Source organism: Nothobranchius furzeri, chromosome 3, assembly GCF_043380555.1.
Source record: "Nothobranchius furzeri strain GRZ-AD chromosome 3, NfurGRZ-RIMD1, whole genome shotgun sequence".
Lineage (NCBI taxonomy): Eukaryota > Metazoa > Chordata > Actinopteri > Cyprinodontiformes > Nothobranchiidae > Nothobranchius > Nothobranchius furzeri.
In genome coordinates, this window is record NC_091743.1 from 50,428,519 (window position 1) to 50,452,816 (window position 24,298).

The following is a 24,298-nucleotide window of genomic DNA, read 5'->3' on the forward strand; positions in this document are numbered from 1 at the left end:
CCAGCAACAGCTGCACAACAGTGTCATCCTTCTGTGGTGGAGAGTGACCACCAGCTGTAGCAATAATAAACACGCTTACACAGTCCAAGAAGTATGAGGGGATTGTCACTTCGCTTCAAAGCAAAGAACTGTTCAGGGATTAGGTTTGTGCAGAAACTGGTAATGGTTTATCATTTGGGGTTTGTGCAGCACTGTATTCTCCACCCAACAAGCATTTTTCTAGAGGAAAAAGATCAGAACAGACAGATATGTCGAAAGAATGCAGACTAGGTAGATACATGGTGCCAATGCAAACAAAAGATCTAGTGTGCGAGGTAGCAGGGAGTGAAAGAGGAGACAGAAAGTAGAGTAATAAGCTAATGAGGTTGTAACAGTAGGGACAGATGCATCCTGATGAGAGCAGGTGGTCAGAGAAATGCTGCAAAGAGATACAGAGAAGCAAGATGGGAGGAATTACCACGCAGGGCTGCGGGAGCGATTAGGAAACAGAAGAAAATGTAGCTTTATGCTCGCATATTATGGTTCAATTTTCCTTACTTCAGAACTGTTTCAGACTTTTTACATTAGCACCAATTACAGCTGACCGGTGAGCTACGTGCTGTGGAGTAACCAGTGTTATTTAGCAACTTATTAAACATTAGGATTTCCTGAAGGAACCACTCAGCCCTGTTTTTGTATCAGGTCAAAAAGCCCACAGAATTCCAAAAGAGTTGTTTTAAATCAAGAGTCACACCAGAAAGATATCCATCTGGTCTGCAAAGAGCCAAACACAAGGAGACAAGCAGATAATGAAATGATAAAAGGAGCTGGGGAAATCAGCAAAAGATCTGCCTTCTTCTGTTGATGAAGAGAGAAGGTGCACATCCCGTTTACAGGAGCTGCCATGCTAGCCAGAGGCGGAGCCTTTTGGGGCTGGAAGTTAATAAGGTATTTTAAAACATCATAAAAATCATTATAGCTAAACGTATGAGGAAAAAACCAATCACTGGGTCTAGATGATGCATGTGGTTATAGGTTAGGCTCATTAATCTGTGTTTGACTGGTGAAATCAACAACATAACATGGAATGGAAACCAAAATGATTATGTGCAATATGAACTATTTGCACTTATTTAATGCAAATTCATATAAAATGAATATCAGATGTCCGCAGCTGTAATTATTAGATATTAAATATGTTCCTGTCATGTTAACTTCTTTATTCTATTATAGTGATTCAAACACTCAAATCTGTCCTAATTTAACGCTCAAACTTTTATTTGAAATCCTAAATAAGAAAAGTATGACTTGTTGACCATAAAACACTGGTGAGATGTAAAAAAAAATGTTTTTTTATTTTTTTTTATAAAGTTCTTGGATAAAAGGAGGCTATAGCCACTGCTGTGAAAATACACGCCTCCCTCTCCACATCAGATCGCCACTCCCCCTCCGGTTTACCTTTTTCTTTCTCCCAGCTTCAGCAGCGACTCCCGCTGTCATTCACCTGAACTTTTCTTTCTCATCCACAAGTAGTTAGCCAAACCTTTCTGTGCCCTGCAGGTGGGATGAGCAGCTTCGTCTGAGTTCCTCTTTGTGTTGCTGAATCTTTGATGTGAACTCTGGCTTGTCTCTCCTCAGATGGACCCCATCCAGAAGGCTGTGATGACGCACACCTTCGGCCCACCTATCTTGAAGACAAAGAGGCCGATAATCTCCTGCAACGTTTGTCAAATTCGCTTCAACTCCGAGGTATAGAAGCTTTAACGAGAAACGGCTCAACATATTCACACAACTTATAAATTATCATTAAATGAGCATGACAAATGGAGTGATGCTTAAGATTTAAAATAAATAAACAGCTGGATCACTAATTCACCACCCACTGATTTAATTACTGCAAGCTTGAAATGAAATAGCTGGGATGAGAATCAGCTCCTCTAAATCTGAGACCATGGTCTTGATTCGGAAAAGGGTAGAATGCCTTCTCCGGGTCAGGGATGAGGTCCTGCCCCAAGTGGAGGAGTTTAAGTATCTTGGGGTCTTGTTCACGAGTGAGGGAAAACTGGAGTGTGAGATCAATAGGCGGATTGGTGCTGCATCTGCAGTGATGCGGGCGTTGTACCGGTGTGTTGTGGTGAAGAGAGAGCTGAAACAGAAGGCAAAGCTCTCAGTTTACCGGTCGATCTATGTTCCTACCCTCACCTATGGTCATGAGCTTTGGGTAGTGACCGAAAGAACGAGATCGCGGATACAAGGGGCCGAAATGAGTTTTCTCCGCACAGTGGCTGGGCTCTCCCTTAGAGATAGGGTGAGAAGCTCTGTCATTCGGGAGGGGCTAGGAGTAGACCCGCTGCTCCTCCTCATTGAGAGGAGCCAGTTGAGGTGGCTCGGGCATCTGGTCAGGATGCCTCCTGGACGCCTCCCTGGTGAGGTTTTCCGGGCACGTCCAACCGGGAGGAGGCCTAAAGGTAGACCCAGGACACGTTAGAGGGACTATGTCTCTTACCTGGCCAGGGAACGCCCTGGGATTCCCCCGGAGGAGCTGGCCCAAGTGGCTGGGGAGAGGGAAGTCTGTGCCTCTCACCTTAGGCTACTGCCCCACGACCCGACTCCGGATAAGCGGATGAAAATGGATGGATGGATGGATGGATGGATGGATGGATGGAAGGATGGATGGATGGAAGCTTGAAATGTGCATTTATTCCTAAATTTGCTGCTGGCAAAGGTGTGAATCCAGAACCTACTTCCCCATATATATATATATATATATATATATATATATATATATATATATATATATATATATATATATATATATATATATAGTATTCCTAATATTCTTTATTTAGTTATTAAAGAATGCCTAAAAATTGATTGTGACATCAAGTTTGTTTTTCTAATAAATCAGAATCAGAATCGGAATCAGAAAGCTTTATTGCCAGTGCTCCAGCGACCCGAAGCATAGGAATTTGACTCTGCAGCACAGCCTGTCCAATGTTACACACACACGTAGACAAAACAGATTCAGGCAGACCACGAGAGCAGCCATGAACGGCGCTCATTTCATTTAGATGAAAAGGGGATTACATGAGGATAAATTGGGGGAGGGATAAAAGGCATTCCAGAGTTACTCCCGACAGGGCGTAGCTTTGCTATGCAAAAAAACCCTCCTCAAACATATAAGCACAAACATCAACAAATGGTGCTTTTCGTGGGTGCGGGTCACCCTCCAATCGCTCCCGTCTTCCCAAATTTCCAGAAAACCAGATATCCTAGGAGAAATCCAGTGATCATCAGACCAAATATCCACACGTCTTTGATGTCCTCAGTGGACAGCTGGGAGAGGCATATGATCTTCCACTCCTTCCAGGAATCCAAAATATATCCCACCGGGTGTGTCCCCCGTGGACATGTGGGAGGCCCCTGCTCCGTTCTCATTGTTGAAAAAATCTTATCGATTGCATTGAATGACCAGTTTATCAAATCCATGGTTGGTAAAAAAAAAAAAAAAATTTTGTTTTCAGAAGAAATGCAGAGAAGTGCTCTGTGGGCAGACAGGACAAAGAGCCTTGGGGGAAAAAAAGATAAGGGAGCGAAAGAGGGAAGCGTCTGTACTCCTCGAGTGCCAGAAGAAAAAGGGATGATATTCATTAGTATTAGGATTTGTTCAATTAAAAGAACATCAAATACGTCACATTCTGAGCAGGTAAACGGTTGTGTATGAAATCTCTTTGTGGAAAAATGAGATTCCAGCTTTGTTCCAGCTCAAGACCAAAACTCATTTGTCAAACATAGTAATGGCTGAATCATGATATGGGCTTGCTTTGAGGCATCTGCATGCTGATTCTTACGAAACAGTGATTTATGATGTTAGTTTTCTATCTTCATTTAGAGAGGACATTCGTCTTCAGCACATCAGTGGTGAACTATTCTTCCTTTTCAGGAGATTTATCAAAAATAAAAATTTATTTCAAGACTTTCATTTCTGACAGCCGTCTGTCACCGAGGGGCTGATTTTATGGAATGATGATGGTTAAAGAGGACAGTCGTGTAATTTAATAATATTTAGTTGAGTTTTTTAAATACTTCAAAATTGCACCAACTTTCTGTTTGTGTGAAATCCTAACTCAGTCTATCAATTATCTGCAGGTGAGAAATCAGTTCACTGTTTCTCACATCAACTTTACCTTTGCTGCACGGAGGCAGAAACCCCTGCTTACCTAACTCTTTTTTTTTCTGTAGCCTGAATTTTATTCCTCCCAGGAGGTGCTGCGTGGGGAGGTTTCAGTCTGTCAATTTAGGAAATAAGTAAATAAATGCAAGCTTCTGGAAAAATACAGAAACATTCTTTTTAGACTATTGATGAAAATATTTAGTCAGGTTTTAGTGCCTTGGAAAAATGTATCTCAGGTGTTCCTAATAAGCCAGAACATGATTGTTTAGCAGGCTCACTTACATGAGATTAGAGTGCAGAGGGTTGTGTGTGAAGCAGGAGGATAAAGCACAGCGTGTCCTCTTGGCGTTGATGTGGTTTTTGGGGATTTTGCTATGACTGGCAGTCCTTTGCAAACACAAGCCAGGCTGAAATTAAAGAGGTCTGAAGTCATGAAACTTCAGATGAATGATGTGCATCCCCATTAAAGAGACAGCAGTGTTTAGTGAAGCTCAAAAGCAAATAACTTTTAAAGAGCAAGTCACCCCCTACCAGAGTTTAACTCCACTCCCACTTCCTGTTTGAAAAATGCAACAAATGCTGTAGCCTAGCAGACCAAGAGGGCGGAGCCACAAGCAAATACACACACTCACAACATTGTGACATCATAATGTACCGTCTAACATCATAGTGTACCTCTTAGCCAATAGCAATGGCAGATTTAAATTCTAATGCAGTGCTGAGTTTTTACCTGACGACGGCACAACACTGGCAGTTTCAGGCAGAAAATTAAAATTGTAACTAAAATGCACTAAAGTACAAAACTACTGACTACACGTGTCTGCAGCACGATTAGACACGCATTTATATAGTTTATCAGAAAAAAAAGTTGATTTGGGGGTGACTTGCTCTTTAATGTTAGTATTCCGAGACCACTGGTTGACATGACTGACGGGATGTGAGGAGAGTGGGGAAGCAGAAGAATGTTTTAATACACTTAGACTGCTAAAATGTGGATTTTAAAGTGACTGCAACATCTAAACACTTTCATGCCATCAGACATAAGCATCCAACTCCTAGCTTGCTTTTCCTGCCAGGGATCTTTTGTTGTGATGGAGATACGTAACCTGGTAGGTCTTCTTATGAATGTAAATATATAATCTGACCACTGTTCATACTCAGAGCATACATGAGGCAGACTTTGTGGTTGTCTTTCAAACTGTCGCAGCGTTCAATTGGACAGCGCTACGACCAATCAGATCAATGAACAACGTGACGTATCACTGGGACAGTCCGCCGTACATCGTCAAAGAAGTAAAAGAAACAAATACATCGTTTTTCAAAACGAAGGACTTCAGTACTTCTATCAACTCATGTGAATTGTTCAAAGTTGAGGCCAAAGCCGTTGAACCCTGTTCCAGAGTCGACGCCATCTTTGTAGTTTTTCTATGTCACAGCTCTGGTGCAAAGCCTGCTCAACAAACATAGAGCTTTATGATTGGCAAGACACAAAAATGGTCAATGGCTGGCCTGCTGAGGTTACAATGGAGCACTGCTAGACTGACCTGCAGAGCAAAATATCTTTGGTTTAGATTTCTAGTTTAATCTTATTGCAAGAAGCGTTTAGCACCATGAGCTATTACCACATCGTATTTTGTCTAAATCTATCAAAATTGACTAAGTTATAGACATTTTTGTTTGTATGTATAATGATGTTGACTCCAAAAGTTATTAAGATCTAAATGAATGACAACTCATTTTCAAGATTTTCATTAAAATCCGTCCAATGGTTCATGAGATATTTTGCACATTCTTACAACTACATCCTTCGGCGCCTGTCAACAAGCAATAACAGAAGCTTATTCCTGTTTCTTTGCTTCAAAGACTTGTGAGGTTTTAATGTAGAACAGCTAAGCAATGCAATGAAACTGACAGGCCTTTAAGGGGTGGAAAAAGTCGGGTATTTATGACGTCCGTCTGCAACCCCTAACCTTAACATGAAAAGAAATCAAACAAAAGCCTGATATATCCAAGCCTGGCTAAAAATATTACCCCATTCTAGTTACTAAGTGCTAAATATTTGTTGTCTAAATGCAGCAAAGGGCAGGAGTGGACATCTGAAACACGTGTGACTCTCAGCTCTGTGGAGGAGCCGCTTAATCATATCTGCTCATGTTCTCACGTGATCTACAGCATACTTACTTCCTGTAGCATGCTCACATCTCCATGCTTAACACCTCTGACTTCACTTAGAGTTCACGTATAAAACAAATCCTTCTGGGGGTTTCTTTGCTCCGCTATGTGGTGAGAAGATTTTTACCCGGGCACCTGTTTGTCCACACTCTTCTCCTCGCAGTCCTTCTGCTCTGCTGCAGCTCTTTCCACGGTAACCTGAGGAGAGCGGGAGCTTAAAGCACTGCGGACATTCTTTAATAATGAAGGGAAGCTCTGCTTACAGCACAGTTCTTAGCTTACTCGTGATGTCTGGCCTTCGCTGCAGTTTGAAGGCAGGAGCACTTTAGTTTTCACCGGGACAACTTTAAATCATTAGACATTAAAGGCTGATTGGTTAATAGTGACCACTGGGAGGCTTCTCGCTGAAACCCCGTGCTGTAATTATAACAGTGCACTTCATTGCAGGCCACAGAGGACAGATTAGCCTGCCAATGTTCTGCTCAGTTCTGCTGCAAGGCTGACGTCACATTCATGCTGCATGAGCCCCCGTTCCACTCCTCCACTTCTCAGGGCTCCTCTCTCCTCACATCCTGTGTTTTCATGTTAATTTTGCCCATCAGTTTTTGTGTTTCTGCTCTTGTATCTCTCCCTCTCTCTCAGCCTTCCTTCCACCCCCTCTTTCTGTTGTTTTGGTGCTGCAGTTTTGGCTGCTCGACCAGCTCCATCTCCTCTGCTGTGCCTTTTGTCGCTTTATAGATAAAACATCAAAGGAAATCCTGCTTATGAAGAAAAGGGATTTTAGGAACATGCACTTGCTCTCATTTTCTTCCTAAATCCCCCTTCCACTTCTTCATTCATTGAAATCCTACTTTCCATGACTCTGTCACAGCTTCCAACAGTTCATTTAGCACACTATGCTGAGCTCAATCTATATTTTGTTATATATATACATGATCATCAGTGAGAAATTAGAGTTTTATTAAATTCTGTTCTTGTAAAAAAGTGTAAATGTGGAGAAAAGCTTTCTTGCAGTTGCTTTAAACCAAGCTGGAGTGCCAACATTTTAGATTTCTCTAGAATACAGCTACAAAAGTAAATGTAGGATTGTCAGAAATGGGCTGTATTACAAAGAAATGTATGAAGACAATCATTGTTAATATGGAGAAAAGCACACATATTTTCATCCCTGTTCAAGCATTCAACTCATTTGCTATTGCAAACTGACTTTGCCAGCTATGCACTCCAAGACGGCTGGCTGTGTTGTTGCACTAATGCATCTTTTATCGTTGGGCAATTTACAAAAGATTACATTTTACAAGGCTCTTTACAATAGGATAATTATTCTTTAGTACCCAATTTAATATTTGTAGTAAAAATACTGTGAAAGACAACATATCAAGTTATGTTACTGTGGACCTTTGACGGAATGGTGACCTGTCCAGGGTGACTGCTGGAGATAGGCGACCCTACATATATACATATATAATTTTATTTTATTTTATATTTTTGGTGGGGCACATTTTAAAAGTTGAGCCAAAAAGAGCGTGCCTGCCGATATTTGAATGCCCTGTTGTTGGAAGGTGTATATAAGTAACGTGGCCGCCTTTCAAAGTAGCTAATACAGCTCAGAGGAATATACCAGGCTGCACAAGGGTGAAAAAGAGAATAAAACTGCACGAAAAAGTCTATTTCAGTGAGGAAACATGAGTATTTCAGTATTTCTCCCTTCGGAGCTCCCTGCTGTCATGCGTGTGTCGATTTGCAGATCTTAATTTCTTTGGCTAATTGCACGGCTGCAGGGAGCAGCAGCCAGAGGAGTAGTGTTACACAGGCAGAGCTATATCTGCTTATCTGTCATCACCAATCAGGATGAGGGCTATATGGGTAAGTATCAGCTGCAGTTATTACCTTGGCTTACACAGGCATCTTGGACATGTCCCAGGCCTCCCATTCCCTCAGCGCTCCCACAACATGTGCCAGTGACGTGCTTTATTTGGGTCCTTAAAATGTGACAAAGATTTCATAAAACTCTGGGTAGCTTCTGCTTGTATACACACACACACACACACACACACACACACACGTGTCAGGACCCCACTGTGGGTCTATAAACACAAACTGATGTCATGGTGGGTGGCAGTTTGACCCACGACATGCAGAATCACTTCACAGAGAACCGGTAAGTGAGTAAAAAAGGTTTTTATTATAAAATGAGGAGCTAAGGGAGGGACAGGAACCGAAGAAGCGCAGGACTGGCAGCAGGATTCCAGGAGGAGATTCTGAGGAGGAAGACAGAGTGAATATAGGGTGGAATAATGGGGACTTATCTGGAGGCTGGGCTTACTGTTTCTTGGTAGTGGTGAAATGTACAGGGAGGGTTAGGTCAGGTCCGGGTGAGCTGAGGAGATCCAGAAGGTGAGGGAATTGATTTATCCAGAGGCGTAGGAGCAGGAATGGATGATGGCAGGTGAGCGGCTGGGAGCGGGCGCCCAGGGGAGGAAGCAGTGGAGTCTGGAATGCTGAGATCCGGGTTTGTTCTGGAGATGAGGAAAAATGAAGAGGAACCTGGAGGAGAGCAGGGAAGGGCATTCAGGAATTTCAGGCGGCAGGTTAACTAGAACAGGATACAAATACAAAAATCAGGTTAGAGGCTAGCGCTACCCAAACAGAGTAATCATCCAGTGTGGTGAAGTGTCACACTGCTCCTTAAATCCCCTGGGCCTTGATGATGGAAGCTCTGAGACACGCCCACCTGTGAAACAATGCTCAGAGGAGAAAACAGGGTTACAGGCAGGCAGCTCACCACGGACATGACAACTGAGGGTCTTAATAGGAATTTCAGAAGTCAGATTACATTTTAGAATTATTGCTAATTGCATTTTTTTTGGCCTTAATTCCCATTTAAGAAAAAATTAATGGAAAGTTGTTCAGGTTCAGATTTATTTATTCTAATTTAAATTGTTACATTTATCACAAAGGTAAAACACATCAACCACTGCATCAATATGCACGTATAACAAGAACCTTCCCTAAAAAACCACATTAATATGTGAAGATAGCTGAAACCATTTATCTGCATCATGGCTAACATCTGCTTTAGTAATGAGCCCGTTAACTTTTGGATTTCTGAGAGGGAGTCACATAAACACTACCATACGTATTGCTATTTTGTTTTTGTTTAATTTCAAGCAGCAGCAAATCTTCATTTATGAAAAGTGGCTTCTTTTGCTGCTATCTTCCAGTAGGTCTTATTAGGCAATTTTACAAGAATATGTGATACAATTTGCACCCCCACAACAAGACATGTTTAAATTTCATGGCCTTTAGCTTTGGATTCATAAATTTGTTCAGTAGCTTACAGTCAGCTATCGTCGTCGGACCCATCTTAGATAATCCCAACACTCAATAATCATGATCAGCTCAGCAGACTCCTTTGGCGATCACTACAGGTGTGAAGAACGACAAGAAAATGCAGAAGATAATCCTCAATGACAGCTTCATCAGCACCGGCAAACTCAGTTCAGTTGGTGACACAGTGACAGGACCCACAAACGCCCAACAGAACAGCGGTAAAGAGACAGAACATACTGCGTTTACTGAAGGTTTTTGTTTAAAGTTCCCTTTCGATAAGATTACTTCTGAAGTCTGAAACATCCATGAAAACCATGCAAACCCCGCCTAATGTCATGTTGATTTGGTTCATACATTCCACCTTTTCTGTTTAATCATTGCCCAACACTTTTCTGTCTCATCTGCAATCAATATTCACCAAAATGATAACCTGTATGATTTCTAGACATCCGAACAGATCTGATTACTGTTTGACCTGTTCTGGTGCTGGTTCTCGGTTTGCCCCACCCTCTGGGAAGTTTTATACTGTTGGAGAGTTTTCAGATGATTTCTTGTGATTGTTTTTCACCTGCTTCTTGTCCACTCTAATTACCTGTTTCCTGCCTTCACTCTCAGGAAATAAAATACCCAGTTTTGCTCCAGTGGGTACAGGCTTGTTTTTGAGGCGGTACCATTACTGTTCTTGTAAACTCAGCTGTGAGTTCTCTTGTTGTTTCTAATTTTTAACGATCGGTCTCATTGCTCTGGCAGGGGCATTTAGGGGAAGCAGTAGCTCAACAAGTTGAACGGGTTGTCAAGTAATCAGAAGGTTGCAGGTTCGATGCTGGCTCCGGACAGAGAATTCTGCTGTTGTGTCCTTGGACAAGACACTTAACCCACCTTGCCTGCTGGTGGTGGTCGGAGGGACTGGTGGCGCCAGTGCTCGACAGCCTCACCTCTGTCAGTGCACCCCCAGGGTAGCTGTGGCTACATCGTAGCTCATCACCATCAGTGTGTGAATGGATGAATGATACACTGTAGTGTAAGGCGCTTGGAGTCCTTACTCTGAGAGGCGCTATACAAGTGCCTTAGGGTCATTGGTGACAGCCCTGTTCCTTTGGCGTCACCGTCCTGCATGTTTTAGATGTTTTCCAGCTTCTTTTAATCATCAAGGTTACCTCATCAAGAGTTTCAACCCTTGCTCTTCCAATCTAAAACAGCATTTTCTTTAAAAATTGGTTCACTGTTAAAGGTGAAGTATGTAATAATATAGTGAAAACTTTACAGGGAGAAAATCCCAAAAGAATCTAATGTTTCAGACATTTTGGAGGAAAGGTTATACTGAAACATGTTTCATATCCAGCTGGCTGCGGGGATTGTCAGTTTTTCTCCCTTCAAAACAAAGAAGGAGGGACGTAACTACTGTTTACCATCAGTGAGTGGTGGGTTCGCTGTGTCTCCTGCGAGCTAATGCTGCAGCACCGACAATTGTAATTTGATGAATGCCGGCAAAAAGCTCCAGAGTTGTTTTAAAATGGTTGCTGTAACCAAAATTTACCACAGGATGTCATTTTCACTTCATTTCTACATAATGCACCTTTAATCAACTAGTCATTGGTCAAATATAATAGAAATAAAATCCTTGAAAACTAAATCTGAGAGACCATGGTCCAGAGTCGGAAAAGGGTAGAATGCCTTCTCTGGGTCAGGGATGAGGTCCTGCCTCAAGTGGAGGACTTTAAGGATCTTCGGGTCTTGTTCACAAGTGAGGGAAAGCTGGAGCACAAGATTGACAGGCGGATTGATGCTGCATCTGCAGTGATGTGGGCGTTAGGCGTTGTATGAACTAGTCGACTAGTCGACTTCACGGCTCTGTAGTGACTTTTTATGCCTGTCATCGACTAGTCGCTGTCACTTGATAATGACTGACACGATGCAGTCCTCGGAAAAGACAGCAGGTGATGAGCCCCTGCTTCGGGAGGCGGAGGCAACGCGCTGTGCCAGAGCGTCGACACCGGCGGTAAAACGGACATTTAACCAAACTGTGACCTTTTCCCTCTTGCAATTTTACCTTCCCCTCACCCCCATCCTAATCTTAACCAGTTTGCGCATGCAAAGCTCTAATTGTTGATGCGCTCCAGACATCTGCGTCCTGAGCACCGCCAAATCAGGTGTCACCACCTCAAAAACAAATTAAACACGCGATCGTTCATGTCGGCTCATTTCAGTCTTCTGTCTGTTATTTGTGCCTGATGCGTTACGCTGCTGCGGAGCGAGGCGCATCACCTGTTTTGTTCTCCGGTGACGCACCCCCAAAATTCCACTATCTCCGCTCCGCTCCGGCACGAACTCCACAGCAAAAACGGTCCCGTTGTAGTTGGCCGGCGAGCAGCGGCACTCCGCTGTTTTCTGGTCGATAAATCTTAGAACTGCAGTTCAAAGGTAACTCATAAGGTGAATATATATGAACCCAGGTAGCAGTTTTTCTTTAGGATTGAGAGGAGATGCAGGAAGATAATAAACAGAACAGAAAAATAGTCAAATAAAACAAGTTTGTTTTTGTACCTGGTGGTTGCAACAAACAGACACCATTGAAGGTAATCAGAAGTGAGGAACAGAAAATGAAATAATTATTTTAATGTTTAGAGCAGCAGGAAAGGCTGCAGGCGCATCAGTGAGATTGCGGCTGCTGCGCAGGGGGAGGTGGGAGAGGGCTGAAGTAGGATGCAGAAAGTACCGTTGTTAAAAGAGATGTGTTAACTTAGAAAATGTGGGCGCAATTTTAATTGTCAAAAACTCCAGCGAACCTACCCCCCGCCGCCGCTTCAGGTGTATGACGTCATCAACGACTAGTCTAAGTCGACTCCATTTTCATTACTTGTGTAATGTGAGGAAATATGGGTTTTCTGTGCAAAAGGTCATTTGACTCGGCTGGGTCAAAGAGCTGGGTCGCTGAGAACTTTCACCCACAGATTGAGACCTTTGCAGACATGAAGTCTGCAAGAGTCTGCTGGAAACCATAACATCTGAACACCTGCAGTACCAGAAGAAGGAGTTCTCATGGACAAGTAGTCATAACATAACAAGTCTTAAAACTTCCTTTCTTGATTTTAATTTTAAAGAATAATCATTATCATTTTGCTCATTATAAATGTGTTTAATCAAATGAATGATTCTTATGCTTTGGATAATTAGAATGGATTAATGAATCCATACTTAATTAGATAATGTTTGAGGATGTTGTTACCGACCTTCACACACACACTCAAACACACCCACACACAGATTCTCACAGTAAACTCCAAAACACATTTGCTGACGCACACGTTTGCTTTGAGAAGAGAAAGGCTTTTGGTAAGTTTCAGGCTTATGATTCAGTTCGTGCTTGACAACGAAAGAGAGAGGATCTGAAGAAACCGAAGGGGAGACAGAGCCGGTCGGCTCGTTCCCCCCCCCCTCCCCCCCCCCCCTCACGCTGTTCCTGCCAAGCCAGACAGGACAGCTGAATCGCAACTTCTAACGCAGACTCATTACCGAGTCTTTTGATTTCTGAGTGACCTAAACTTAACAAACGCATTGACAAAACGCTTTTCCATCGACGTGTACCGAGGGCATCTCTGGACCGGGCCGCGGACACCTCCGTCTCCTCTGCCAGCCGCTGGTGTCACCTGGATGAACGTGCACCATCCTCTGGCGTCCCGGATCTAAAGGAGGGTCCGATTTTCGGTGAGGCAGAACACGGCAGATAGCGTTTTGATGCATCTTTTCCAACTAAACCTAAGTTTATCCAAACCATCACTTTTCACTCAGACACCTGTTTCTTCCTGAAGCAAAATCAGATGCACACCCGCACTAAGCTCACCTCATATTCAATCTTCACACACTCATCACAAGGTCTATTTGAGCAAGAACAGCATATCAACTGTTAAAGATTGTCCCACAAAGTTGCCAATGTTGATTGTTATTTCCTGTTTGTCAATTTCAAAATCATTAGTTTAATTTGAAGAATTAAAACTTTTAATTGTCAAACTTGTTTCTTCATTGAACTGAAACACAGACCCACGGATATGATCGACAGTTTATCGATGAAAACAACCTTTGAGTCTTCTTAAAACTATACAATTTGGTTATTACTTTAATAAAATTAATATCACAAATTATCATGTAGAATGGTTCCTCTTTCATAAAAGAGCATAAACCACAACGCTACACTTGACTGTCGACTTTAAAAAAACTTAAGTCATGCAACCCCTAGCGGGCGTTGTACCGGTGTGTCGTGGTGAAGAGAAAGCTGAGTCAGAAGGCGAAGCTCTCGATTTACCGGTCAACCTACGTTCCTACCCTCACCTATGTTCATGAGCTTTGGGTAGTGACCGAAAGAACGAGATCGCGGATACAAGCGGCCGAAATGAGTTTTCTCCGAAGAGTGGCTGGGCTCTCCCTTAGAGATAGGGTGAGAAACTCAGTCATCCGGGAGGGGCTCGGAGTAGACCCGCTGCTCCTCCATATCGAGAGGAACCAGTTGAGGTGGCTCGGGCATCTGGTCAGGATGCCTCCTGGATGCCTCCCTGGTGAGGTTTTCCACGCACGTCCAACCGGGAGGAGGCCTAAAGGTAGACCCAGGACACGGTGGAGGGACTGTGTCACTTACCTGGCCAGGGAATGCCTTGGGATTCCCACGGAAGTCTGGGTCTCTCGCCTTAGGCTACTGCCCCCGCGACCCAACTCCGGATAAGCGGATGAAAATGGATGGATAGATGGATGAAAACTATATTATAAAATATTTATTTATATTTTTCCTAGTAAACAAAGAGCTCTTAACATTGTACCTTCACACTTAGAATAATCAGTACATAAATGTACTTTCAGGTCCTCTAACACCTTAGGACCAGCATTAAGAAACATGAGTTTAAACTTTACCCTGGGGCAAAATTGTACTTCTTCAGTACCCTGATTCTTGATTGTCTCCTTTTGTTTAACATTTGCTTCTTTCATGAAATGATCAATTTCTAACCTTGACTTATCTCGTGTGTATTGTGTGTCCTTGGTTTGGATCGGGTGTTGGGGATTCTGAAATGATCAGCAGTTGTTAGCAAAAGAAAAAGTAGCCTGAAACTTTGAACCTTGTAGTAGATGTCTGTTGAGTTGCTAGTGCATTTGTCACCAGTGGCTCTTATCTTATTGGATGGGATGCAAGCATTAATGGAATAAACATGACCAATATGGAGCCATTAAAAGAGAAAGAAGAACTTGATCAAAATCAATGTTAATGCAAACTTGTGAAATGTCTTCCTGTTTTTCCAGAGTCAGGCAGAGGCTCACTATAAAGGGAACCGCCATGCCCGAAGGGTGAAAGGCATCGAAACAACCAAGACATCACGTCTCCAAGATGGAGACAAACAGCCCCCTCCTCCATCTGCTTCGCCCTCTCCACCAGGCCCCCTGCCATCCAGTCCTGATCCTAATTACAACAAACAGGGTGAGCATCTTGTTGATGCATAACACACACATTTGTGGGTGAAGAGTGGGACACAGATGAAATGACAGAACAACAATAAGTTTGTTTTGTGTTATTTTGTTTTTGAAAATTCTACAAACTTACAAACAAAAACAAATCATTTGTGAGTCCTCATCTGTCACATGACAACAAATCAGTCAATCATCCAGGCTGTTCATTTGCAACAACTTGTTTACTCACCAGAAATCTTTATGCTTCCCACAGATGACACTCAATCCTCCACAAGCAATAAAGAGTCACCTTTGACCCCTACTCACCTTTCAACTCTGAGCTCAACAGACCCAGGGTGTCCCCTCCTGCCGCCTGTCAACACGCCTTTGCCGTGTCCCTCTCCACCCCCCTCTGCAGCCCTCAGCAACCCCTCTGCAGATGCAGACACTCTGTCCCCAGCACCCAGTCCTCCGTCAGGAGAGTCAGAGGAGGACAAAGCAAAGAAGCTTCTCTACTGCTCTCTCTGCAAAGTAGCAGTTAATTCCCTCTCACAGCTAGAGGCACACAACAAAGGTTAGACCATTGGGCAGAAGCTTTCTCAGATATTTAGCCTGGCTTGCCAGGCGAGGATATACCAACCCCCGAGACCCAGAATTGAATAGCCCTGCTCTAGATTCGTTGTGTCTCTTGAAACTCACGAGGTATAATGGAACAGCTATTTTTCACACCTTGAAGTACTTGGTGCCCACATGGGTTTAAAACAGTCTCTTATCTTATCACTTTTGTTTCAGTAGCAGTAATGAATATGCATCAAGGACTGCTCATAGGAGACACCGTTCGTAGTTTTTCATGTACTCAGTAAAAATGTAACTTTCAAGCTTTCATTACAATTAAATATGACCTTCTGGACCTCTTTCCAAATACTTTTGACCAACTGGACAAAGAATGTGGGGTAATTTTGTCCAAATGCTGTTTTTAATGTGACAAGAAAAAAAAGCCACAAAGATATGAGGTTGGAAGTCATAAATGCTCATTTGGTTGTTCCCAGGTACCAAACACAAAACTATCCTGGAGGCTCAAAGTGGACTTGGGCCTATCAAAGCGTACCCACGTTTGGGTCCCAAACCAGGCGCTGAGCAGGGAGGAGAGGTGTCTTCTGACCCGAACACTCAGGAACGCACCTTCCACTGTGAGATATGCAACGTCAGAGTCAACTCTGAGCTGCAGCTTAAACAGGTGAAAACCCCACCAACCAAAGAGGAGTGAATCGTTTTGTGGGGAAAGTCATATTAGTTGTTTTGCTACTTTTACGTTGCAGCACATATCAAGCAGACGGCATCGGGATGGAGTTGCAGGTAAACCTAATCCTCTTCTCAGTCGACACAAGAAACGCACAGAATTTATGGTAAATGCTCATCTTTGTTTTACTAATATCCGATAAAATCCGTCCTCTTCTTTTAAAGTTGCGTCACATTCTTCTCCTACTTGACTCTCCCTTCCAGGAACTTCCAAAAACCCTCGGGGCTGGACTTTTACCAAATCCTCTGGCTGTTGCCGCAGCAATGGCAGCAGCAGCAGCATCTTCCAATCAACTGGCGCTGCGCACCCCTGGGCCGACCTCCCATCCTCATCCCCACCACCACCTCCTACAGGGAACACCCCTCAGCTTGCTGAGGCCAGCCCCGGGTCCCATCCGCACCACACACGGGCCAATCCTCTTCACTCCTTACTGACAGTGATGGAAAGAAGGGCGAATCAGGATGAAGCACACTGTGAACTGGAGGCAACAATGTGCCATCACTAGCCAAAGTGGCTGGTCTGGATGCAAACTGTGTTTCAGTTATATAAGACAGAAATATTCCTTGTCAATGTGTAGAGATCCATGTTTCCATCCTCTCCAGCATTGATTCATCACCTAGTTTAGATGTTTAGAAAGGGAGTTTCTGGTGAAAGGTTAGGCAACAATTATTACTTTACTTGCTAGATAGAACTTTGAGCAACCCTGCTTTAAAGAAACAGAGATTATTTATAATTATATATTGTAGTATATATTATATCTTGATTATATAACAGCTAGTTGAAGCAGGTCAAGGTAGATTGTTGCTGTTTAAAACCACTCAGTCTTAAAATGTCAAAGCAGGTCATGCTAACTGCTACGTAAACCTTTCTGTTACCATCAGTTTCACATTAATAATTATATAGGCAGAAAAATCAAGATGAACTGGCGACCTGTCTAGCATACCCCTCACCACTCGCCCAATAACCTCTGGAGCTAGGCTTAGTTTACAATTCTCTGTTTGCAGTTTTTTGAAGAGACAGAACAGCAATGTGCCCTCTGTTGTCCAGGCGGGGATTTGCCTTGTAACACCCCCCAGGCAATGGAGAAGTCTGAAAAGAAAACGTCTATGTCAATGCGTGTCAGCGACTCCTCACCTGAGCTGACAGAGAAGTATAAACTAGACTTTAGCCACCAGCTCCTGGTAAAGTCTAGTGAGGATTGAAGGTTGAATAAGAAACGCTGACTCTGGCGAACTCTGGTGTTCAGAGGTGGTATCGCAACAACAGGACCAATTTTGCAGCCGTTGGGATGTTGGTTCACTGCTGACATGTTCCAGCACTATGTTCAGAGACAAACCGTACAGGGTAAGGACTCATTTCTACTAATGTGTTTATTTCATAGCAGTGTTTACCGTTAGCACATCTTCTGGGCTCAGAATCAGCTGCTTGACTTGTCAAGTCTGCCATTTTATATGGTCTCAACCTCGCGTTGCTGAGCTGACTTTTTAGCGCTACAACGCTCTCTAGTGGCTGGTAGACGAAAACCTAAACACAGTGTCATGCCCGACAAAATCAAAATTAGATTTTTTATCTTTTTAAATATAGCTTTTAAAGGAGAAGCTGTACATTCATTCTGCACACCTCTGAAAGGATTATTTTTAAAAAATAATGCTTTTTATCAAAAATGTTTCATATTCCAACTTTAAGTGGTTCAGAAAAAAGTTGAGGAATGTTTTAGACACCAGTAATACGCTATGACCTTCTTCCTAGCCGTTAGCATATCATTCCATTCATAAATAAACTCAGCTTGCTCAAAGAGCTATCTGCAACAGGTGAGATGGTAATTGTTCGTAGCGTTTGTGTTAAATTCCACCTAAAAACAGTGAGTTGTTTGCATGTTTCAGTTTAAAAAGACTCTCAGTGATTCATCTATCAGGAGATCTTCTAGCCTGGCAAGCCAGACTAAATAAATGTTTTATTTATTTGCAACTTTGCAAACTTTGCAAAGCAAGAATTTGGTCTAGTTCACTAGGCAAGAGATCTTCTGCACGTGGACTCAAGACCCTACCTCTCTTTTGTTTCTGTCATTCGTCTCTGCAAATATTCATTAGAGATCCAAAGCATTAATATGAATAATATAGATTTAGATGTAGTAGTTGCCTCTGATGTTAGCTGTAAAGTGGGTTAAACTTCTGCCTTTGTGGTCTGTCAAGAATAATAGGCTCCCACAACTTGCATATCTTTCTGTAGTTTCTGGTAACATGTGTACTTCTGCATTTTAATATCTGGGATGTATTTACCTCTGTGGGACACAAACAAGAAGTCAAAGAGGAGCAGCAACTGGTGGGGAATGACACAATGAGCTTCTGGTGAACAATGCAGATCTGAGTTATTTATTTTTTTATCTGTGCACAATGCAGACGAGCCGTAAAAAACAGTAAAGAAAAGCAATGCTGGGTTTGTTTTTGTGACTGAAGGCCTATTACCACTAGTGAACTGTTTCTCTAATAATGTCCGTCACTAACAGGACTCACAATTCTCACAAAGCACACGAGTGAATATGTGTGGTGAGAGATCTGCATGTCACCGTCCTCCATAACTTTTGCATTTTTCCACCTACAACACACAGCCGAACGTTCTGATGGAATAACTCCAACACCGGAGCACAGCAGAACTATGACTTGCACACTAAGAAATCTGCGTTTCATCCAATCTTTTGGAAACGTTGTGACAGAAGACACCAGCATCGAGACATCGCAGTACAACGGGACTACAGATGAGCACCGTAGCACCAGGACTGTGTTAGAACTGTTCTGGCAGAACCTCTCTTTGTTTGTCTGCTTTGTGACCTTCCATCGCCCAAAATATCCCTCTGTCTGTTTGTGAACCATTAATGGGAAAAGCTTTAGGAAATGGGAAACAGCAATACTGTCATCACTTTGGTTTATTTCCATGTCAACTGCAATAAAAATACAATGTCATAAATGTTACTTAAAGGAAGTGTATTTAAACATTACTGTAAATGTAGATTCTTCAAAAAGTCAGGATAAAGTTCATGTTGGGACTTTGTAATTGTTATTCAAACAAAAATATAAATGATTAAACTGGACTTAAGGTCTCAAAAGGTTGAGATGTTTGAGTTTTTATTCATTTTCACCTCAAAAACAATTAGTAAAATACATTTTTAATTAGAATATTGTGATGATCATGAATTTACTTTTTTATGATTATACAACAATAAATAAAATAAAAAAATAACAATAAAATAATTATTCCAAATATTTGTTTTTTTAACAATTTAATTCTTGACTAAGGTTTCTTAGTTTGATATATTCGACAAACATTTAACTAACTGACTAAAGGTTCAGTGTCTAGCTTTAACAAATGAAGCATCAATAACACGTTTGACAGAAATCAGATTAAAGGAAATTAGATCAATTCAACTGCAAAGCGACATTTGAGGAGTTGAGTCCATCTCTTTTAAGGTGAGCAACTGAACAAGCATTTATTTTTAATTTAGATGAAATATTTAGCATTTAAATTAAAATATAAGCATCTTTGGGAAGAATTTACTCAGGTTAGGGGCATCAGCCATGACTGGTCTTTATTCCCCTAAAACACAAGTCAATTAATAAATAGTGTTTGTCTATTTAATATTGAGAAAGTTATGCAAAAATGCAATAATCATTAATTGAGTTTTATTTTAAACATATTTAATAGTTTTTGTTGCTATTCCTTTGTACAGCTGACTGAAACCATCTGAAGCGCTGCAGGCCATCGCTGTTTGTTCAGTTGAAACAACAGAATGAGGATGAATGCCTCAAACCAAACGGAGAATAATTTCTTCTGCTGCAGTTCAATCCAATTCAGTTTATTTATATAGCGCCAAATCACGGCAAGAGCCGTCTCAAGGCACTTCACACAGTAAACATCCCAATACAGGTCAGTTCATTAAGCCAATCAGTAAAAAGATTCCTATATAAGGAACTCAGCAGGTTGCATCAAGTCACTGACTAGTGTCAGTGACTTTACAGCAATCCTCATACTAAGCAAGCATGCAGCGACAGTGGAGAGGAAAACTCCCTTTTAACAGGAAGAAGCCTCCAGAGGATCCTGGCTCAGTATAAGCAGCCATCCACCACGACTCACTGGGGATTGAGAAGACAGAGAAGATACACACACACATGCACGCACGCACGCACGCATGCACGCACGCACGCACACACACCGACTCACTCACACACACACAGCCCTTTAGTCATTGGCTATCAGTACTTTGCCGTGCTGTGGGGTTGTGCTGTTATGGAGCTAGGATTGGGACAATATTCAGCATAACTTGTACCAAGTTTTGTAACTTGGAACATGTTTCATGACATGTAACTTTGGATTCGTAACTTGTAACTTTAGTTTTCTAACTTGTAATTCTCAATTTGTACTTGTATTTCTTGTTTTGTAACAGGAAATTTTCATTTTGTACATTTACTACTCATTTTGTAACATCAAACGTTCATTCAGAAACATGAAACTTTTGGTTTTTACCTAGCAGACTTCCAAAATAAAAAAATCAATGTACAAGTTTGAAATCAAAACTCTCAAAACACACATTTCATTCTACAGGTACAAACCTCAAATCTACAGTTACGGATCTTTTTGTCTCAATTCTAGCGTCAGTGGGAGGAACTTGGGTGGAACCAATGAGAGCACAAGTCTTAGCTACCAATCACGTTTCCTGAATTCCTGTCCAATCATTGGGAGAGGAGGGCAGGGTTCTGTCAGAGCTGTAGAGAGTTACAACCGTATATGTATGTCTAACTCCTCATCAGCGCTAGTTTCCACACAGGTGTGCTGCTCCTGGGTCAAATAAAGAGAATATTCACACACGGGGTTGAAGGAGGACTAGCAGTTTATCACATAAAATATCTGGCATGATTGTTCTGAATGCAAAGCAAAAGGAAACAAAGAGCATCTTCATAGTTCTTTGGGTTTTATCTTCACACTTCCAACTAACGTTAAAAGGAGACATTTTAATTATAGATGTATTTGTGTTTTGCTTCTTATTTTGTTTGCAGCACTTTTTGTAAATTAAAAATGCACACTTGTTTTTTCACTGTTGCCTCCAGCCTTATAATCTGCATGCAGGTTATCACCTAGGAAGGTAGGTAAAACGCCACCGACAGGGTCATCAAAGGGTAAATGTGAGGGGAGGAACATCAAAGATGTGACGTCCATATTTTTCTGCTTTAGACATAAAATGTTCTCTGTTACTGTACATTTCAGCCATTTTGAAAAGTGTTTCTATGTAAGAGTTATAATTGTCTGATGGTAACTTTTGTCTGTCTAATTATAGATTGTTTTTTTTTGTGTTTTAATCTGTTCCTCACCTTGTGAAGCAGCTTGGTTCAGTTGTAGCTGTTGTAAATTGACAATAGATAAAAAGGAACCTCATGGTTCAGATTTAGACAAAGTAAAACTATAATGAGAAAAGTTCCAACACTTAAACTCAAAACAAGTTCATTGCCAAGTTTTCAGGTTTGACTATGAACTGAAGTGTAGAAAACAGAAAACTCAGGAAAGATAACACATTTTAAACGTTTATTTAAAGGTTTTGCTGGAATGTCTCTCCCTCAGCCCAGCAGGATGTGGACTTATTTGAATTTATCTGAAAGGGGATGGAAGACGCATGAATATTTCAAAACCTCATAGCTGGTCTAGGGAAAAGGAGAGATGTCCAGGGTGCCCAATGTCCAAGTGTTCAGGGTTCAGAATGTCCAAAGTTCCAGGTGTACAAAGAGTCCATAGGTCCAGGGGTTCTGAGATCTTGGTGTCCAAGAGTCCAGTGGTCCAGGAATGTGATGAAAGGGAGGTCAGGTGAATCCAGAAGAGAGGGACAGTGGAGAGGTGATAGTTTCAGAGCTTCAAAAAGGAGTCTGGAATTAAAAAAACACAAATAACAGATTGACCTACCCATGGTGAGGTGAGGTCATCCTGAAAGGGGCAGCAGAAGAAAGAAACTCACCCTGGGATTCTGTCTGGTCCAGTTGCTTTAGATGGCTCGGTCCTGCAGAGGCAGCGGTTACAGCAGCAGAATGGACGTCCAACATCTGCATGGAGCTGACTGACGGTCAGGTAAAGTTTGCTGCGCCATCGTCTTTGAGCTACAAAAACAAAACACCACCACATGAGAAGGCGAGGGGGTCATGGGGTCAGAGGTTAATAAAACACTCACTGAAAAGACAGATTCAGCTAGCAGAGAGAACGGTCTGACTGAGAAGGTTTTTGGTTCACATTCAGAAAAATGATGTTTGTAAATAAACAGATGAGAAACACCTGCTAATGTGTTTAAAAGTCATGAGACAAGTATTAAAACAAAAGAGATGTCATACTATTCTCCCTATGGAGTCTGTGATACAGTCAGTGGTATGGTGCTGGTCTCAGGTCAGGCTGGCCCCCAACAACTGACCCACTCGCTGAGTCACATCCGCCTGATCTCGCCACAACCCTGGCTCAACACGAGAGCTCCATTCAGTCCCTCCATGATGAGCAAGCAAACACCAATCAGCATTTGTTCCAACTGGAGAGCCTTCTCCGGCAACTCCACGAAAAGATCTCTCCTCCCTTCGCTCCCGCGCCTTCATCGGCTGCCCAAGAAACCCCTGTTCGAACACTTCCACCACCTCGTCTGCACTTCCGGGTCCCAGAATCCTCCCCATCTGTCACCTACAGCAGTGAGCCTGAGCATGTACAGGGTTTTCTGTTTCAGTGCACGTTAAATTTTGAATCCTACCCTGAAGCATTTTGCACTGATCAGATTAAAATTTCCTACATAATTGGTCTGCTCCGGGGCCGTGCATTACAATGGGCGGAGGCCAGAGGCAGAGACCAGTCTTTCATTAAAGGTACACTGAGCGATTTTCTGTCAGAATTTAAATTAACTTTTGACCACACAGAGACCCCAGCAGAAATATCGAGGACCATCTGGAACCTTAAACAGGATAAACAAACAGTTCAGGATTTTGCCATAGATTTCAGGACTTTGGCCACTACTTCCAGTATGGATGCCGACTCATTGAAGGGGGCATTCACCCAGGCTCTCAGTGAGAGAATTCAGGACCAGCTGCTCGCCTACTGTCCTGAACCGGAGAACCTGGAGGACCTAATCAGTCTTGCGGTACGGATAGAGAAAAGGTTTACGACTCGACTACCACGTTCCCAGCAGTGTTTCCAGCCACCTCAGCCCAACCGGACGATCCACTCGCAACCACCTGTCAGCCCAGCCTCGGCCCCAATCAACCAGGAGGAGCCCATGCAGATAGGCCGGGCCGGGCTGACTCCAGAGGAGAAGTAGCGTCGGATCACCTCTCGGCTGTGTCTTTATTGTGGTCTGTCCGGACATTTCCTGATCAACTGCCGCGTTCGTCCAAAAGGAAGAGCCCACCAATAGGACTGGGAGTATTGGTGGGTGGAAACCTTGATTCCAAAAATTCTCGGTGCCTGTTAACCTGTTCCATCCTTTTTAACCAGCAGAGTGTTCCCGCTAAAGCCCTAGTGGACTCCAGGTGCGAGAGGAACCTGCTTGACCTGAACATCGTGGACCAACTTAAAATCCCCACGACCCCCCTGTCCAACCCCATCAGAGTCTCATCGCTGGACGGCAGCTCCTTAACCACTATTACTCACCAAACAGTACCCATCAAGCTGCCGGTTTCGGGTAACCACCATGAAATATTGTCATTTTTTGTTTTTCCCTCACCCCAATCACCTATTGTCCTGGGGCATGACTGGCTCACTACACACAACCCTCACATTGATTGGAGGACCATCCAGATAATTTCTTGAAGTCTGTTTTGCCTCTCTCACTGTCTCTTATCTGCTAACCTGTCCTCCCAGGCTCCGGCACCCGTACCCCCCACTCCTCCTGACCTGTCTCTAATACC

The 24,298-nt window shown here is 42.7% G+C and overlaps 1 protein-coding gene across 3 annotated transcripts in view; it reads left to right on the plus strand.

Moving 5' to 3' along the window:
• LOC107385622 (zinc finger protein 385A) overlaps positions 1–16,934 on the plus strand; it is a 46,546-nt gene extending 29,612 nt beyond the window's left edge. For all 3 annotated transcript variants that reach the window (XM_015959618.3, XM_070549287.1, XM_015959619.3), the window contains 6 exons: positions 1,618–1,728; positions 14,942–15,116; positions 15,360–15,659; positions 16,135–16,322; positions 16,405–16,491; positions 16,589–16,934. In XM_015959618.3, coding sequence (XP_015815104.3) covers positions 1,618–1,728; positions 14,942–15,116; positions 15,360–15,659; positions 16,135–16,322; positions 16,405–16,491; positions 16,589–16,819 — 1,092 coding nt within the window. In that variant the 3' untranslated portion in view covers positions 16,820–16,934. The remainder of the gene's footprint in view (positions 1–1,617; positions 1,729–14,941; positions 15,117–15,359; positions 15,660–16,134; positions 16,323–16,404; positions 16,492–16,588) is intronic.
• Positions 16,935–24,298: the final 7,364 nt, after the last annotated feature.